A 3,537-nucleotide genomic window follows, 5' to 3' on the forward strand; every position below is an offset into this window, starting at 1 on the left:
TCCTGCAGAAGTTGGGTGGGTCACCACCCTGCCCCCCCCAGAAGATAATCAGTATAATGCAAAATGGCCCTCCTTAAAGCCCCAGATTAGCTGTTATAATCCCATGTAAACAACTGCCAAGCGACGGGCTCAGGGAGACAGCGGTTGTACTGGAGGGAGAGTTACACGGGATTTAGCCTGTTCACCAGTTGGTTAATTCCAGGGGTGGGGGAAGGGGGGGCGATGGCTGGCCAGAGTCAAGGTCACCTGAGCAGGTGGCAAAGACAAAGGGAGGAGGAGGAAGAGGCAGCGCCAACACAGATCTCGCTTCCAGGCAGTCCTGCGCCTTTATTGGGAGGCGCCGTCAAGGCCAGCAAAGCAACACCCCACACCATGGGGGAAGGCGCCCCCCCAGGCCTGCAGTTGGGCCTCAAGCACCCACAGCTTCAAGTTCAGCCACTGGCAGCCAGCAGGCAGGCAGGTGGGGGCAGCTGGGCCTGCCAGGCCCCAGGGAGCAGCTCCTTCCGAGAGGCAAGGGCACACTGAGCGTTGCTGGTCGTGGCGCGAAGGCACAATCCAGACAGGGTGCTGATCCTGCTTGCCAACGCAGCCAGGCCCCCTCTCATCCCCCGCAGAGCCAAGAGGAAGCAGAGGTCCATGCTTGGGGGGGGGGGTAGGGGAAGGACGCGGTCCCCCTTGCTAGTCTCCCAGCGTGATGATGTCATAGTGGACCCCCGGCTGGAGCTCGTGGATCTGGTCCGCCGCGCAGTCTGTGCTGAACGGGCCCTGCGCTTGGGACATGGCGGCATCAGCCACCGCTAGAGAGAGAGAGAGAGAGAGAGAGATGGGTGGGAAACAGGTAAGAAGCAGCTGCGCTGGGGGGTCAGTTAAACCAGGGGCAGGAGGGGGCAGCTGAGCAAGAGGCAGAATGTGCCCCCTCCCAGCCCAAATTCTGCAACTTGTGCAAACTAAACAGGCGCCATTTGCATTCTTGCTCCATGAGCTGATTGAACGAAGCTGGCCCCTTCCGGATAATGTGGACCACAACTCCCATCATCTCTGACCCCTGGTCCTGCTAGCTTGGGTTGATGGGAGTTGTAGTCTAACAGCAGCAGGAGACCCACGTTTGAGAGACGCAGGCAGAGGATGTGCAGCCCCCCTTCCCCCCTCCCTGTACCCACCTGTCACTGCAGAATGGGCCGCGGCCTCCAGCTGAGCTTGCGTGAGGAGCTGCTGTCCTGGCGACACGGGGACATACTGGATCTGCGGAGGCAGCAGCGGGCAGGGTGGGCAGCAGCCCTGGGAGGCATTGCCCCAGCCCCAGCCCCATACCCCACCCCATAAGCTTCCAAACCCTCCTGCTACAAACACACGGAGTGGGAAGAGAGCCTGCCAAACGCCCCCTCTCTCCTACCTGGGGCTCCTGCATGAACTGACCGCTTTGCTCGTACTGGATGTGGGTGATCTGGCCGTCCTGCACCTGGAAAAGCGGGGCGGAGAGGCAGGGGGGGGTGGGAGAGAGAAAGGTGGGTTGATCTAGTGAGCAGGGGGCAGGGAGAGGAAGGAAGGCGGCAACTGCTCCCTCGTCTTCCCCTCCAGCCCTGGGTCTCACCTGGATGTGATGCGTCCCGGGCAGAACCACGTACTCCTGGGGCAGGAGGTGCTGAACGCCATCCTGGGTGATGATGTACTGGACCTGGAAGGGAGGGTGTGGGGGTCACATGGGATTGCTATGAGGAATCATGAAAACATGGAGCAAGCCATTGTGTCCGCGATGAAAGCATTGCTTGACTGGGCTTGAGTCACTGACGACAATTTCAGATCAAATCCCACAAGCCTCAGCATCTCTGCCCATTTACTCTGCTGCCCATTTTCTCTGCCTGACAGGCACGTATAAGCATTCTGAAACAGAGACCAGTTGCTTCACCAGTTGCATCCTGGGCCATAAAGAGAGGAGGTAACTTTGATGTAGATTTTGTTCATCTTTAGGTAGATCTTAAGGGCCGGGAAGAGAGCTCATAAGAAGATGGTAAACGTATCTTTCCTTGCCTGTCCTTCCTTTCCTGATTACTGCCTGTTTATGACCCCCGGGGTTTGCTAAATGCCTTCCTCCTTGATTTCTTGATGCATGCTCAAATTAGTTCTTTGTAGTTAAAAGGATTTCTCTGATCTAACTTTGTCCCACGTGGGGTTTTTTTTTTAAATGCTCGGAGGAAATCTGATTGGTTTGTACAAGCGATGTTAAGAGTTCTTTTGTTAATAAAAGGGACCTGGGACAGGGTGTGGCAGATGATTATTGGCACTTCCTCGCAGAGTCTTGCTGGCCAAGCCTGGTGTGTATTTTATTAATCAGGGTCCAATCCTTCCTTTGCCTTCGGAACGCAACAGGAAGGCGCAGAAAGAGGAGTCTGGAGAGTGTGCTGGATCAGGCCAAGAGGGTGACCCAGCACCCTCTCCTCACAGCTGATGCCAACAGGACGCTCCGAAGGGAAACCTGCAAGCAGGATACTGGCAGGGAGCCGTGCCGGTCTGCTGTAGTCAAAACAAAAGAAAGAAATTCCTTCCAGTAGCACCTTAGAGACCAACTACGTTTGTTATTCGTATGAGCTTTCGTGTGCATGTACACTTCTTCAGATACCTGCATGCACATGATAGCTCATACCAATAACAAACTTAGTTGGTCTCTAAGGTGCTACTGGAAGGAATTTTTAAATTTTTATTTCGACTGCAAGCAGGATGTGAGCCCAAGAGCCCTCTCTCCTCCTGGGCTGCCCAGAAACGGGCACTGCTGCCTCTGGCCGTGGAGGCAGAGCAGGGTCATTGAGAGCCCTCTCCTTCGCGAATTTAATCAAAGCCTCTTCCAAAGGCTGGTGGCCATCCCTGCGTCCTGCAGGAATGAGTTCCACAGTTTGACTGTGCGCTGCGTGAAGAAGAATGCCCTGAGGCACTCTGACTGCCTGCCAGGCCAGCTCTGGGCCCCCCCAGCCCCCCGCCTTGCCACTACCCTACCTGGTTCTCTGCCGTCACCAGGTGTTGCACCATCTGCCCGTCTGCCGTGGTCACGATCTCCTGGATGTAGGCAGCATCCTCCTGAGAAGAGACGCAAGGGGGTTCAGCTCTGGGCCCCAAGACCCACCACTGCCACCCCACGCCCAGAAGCCTGGAGGGAGGGGACCCGGGACTCTGGCCTGCTTGCCCCCCTCACCTGGCCGGGGACGCTCTGCTCCTGCGTCATGAGGATGCGCTCCTGCCCCAGGGCCTGCTGGAGCCGCTCTGGAGCCAGGACAGCCTGGCCGGACTGAAGGGTTGCTGTTGGGATGGGAGGAAGAGAGAGAGAGAGAGAGAGAGAGAGAGAGAGAGAGAGAGAGCACGCTCTGGTGAGTGCGGTTGGCAGGCATACAGCTGCCGTCTTCACAGGGGCAGAAATGGCCTCCCACATGCAAGAGGATGCAAGTTCCCCAAATGTTTTGGGGGACACCGTCCCCTTGACTCCACAAACTCACTCCCGGTGCCCCCTGGAAAGCACTATTCAGAAGAGTGGTTTGCATGAGCCACAAA

General features: G+C 56.9%; 1 protein-coding gene across 1 annotated transcript in view; it reads right to left on the reverse strand.

Annotated features, from left to right (window-relative positions):
* Window positions 1–303: 303 nt before the first annotated feature.
* ZNF335 (zinc finger protein 335) overlaps window positions 304–3,537 on the reverse strand; it is a 10,922-nt gene continuing 7,688 nt past the window's right edge. The window contains exons 9-14 of the mRNA XM_082227012.1: window positions 3,185–3,477; window positions 2,989–3,069; window positions 1,592–1,675; window positions 1,394–1,459; window positions 1,161–1,242; window positions 304–797 (exon numbers count right to left, since the gene is read on the reverse strand). Of these exons, the coding sequence (XP_082083138.1) occupies window positions 679–797; window positions 1,161–1,242; window positions 1,394–1,459; window positions 1,592–1,675; window positions 2,989–3,069; window positions 3,185–3,477 (725 nt within the window). The 3' untranslated portion in view covers window positions 304–678. The remainder of the gene's footprint in view (window positions 798–1,160; window positions 1,243–1,393; window positions 1,460–1,591; window positions 1,676–2,988; window positions 3,070–3,184; window positions 3,478–3,537) is intronic.

Source organism: Podarcis vaucheri (assembly GCF_965113315.1).
Source record: "Podarcis vaucheri genome assembly, chromosome: 6".
In the NCBI taxonomy this organism is placed as follows: domain Eukaryota; kingdom Metazoa; phylum Chordata; class Lepidosauria; order Squamata; family Lacertidae; genus Podarcis; species Podarcis vaucheri.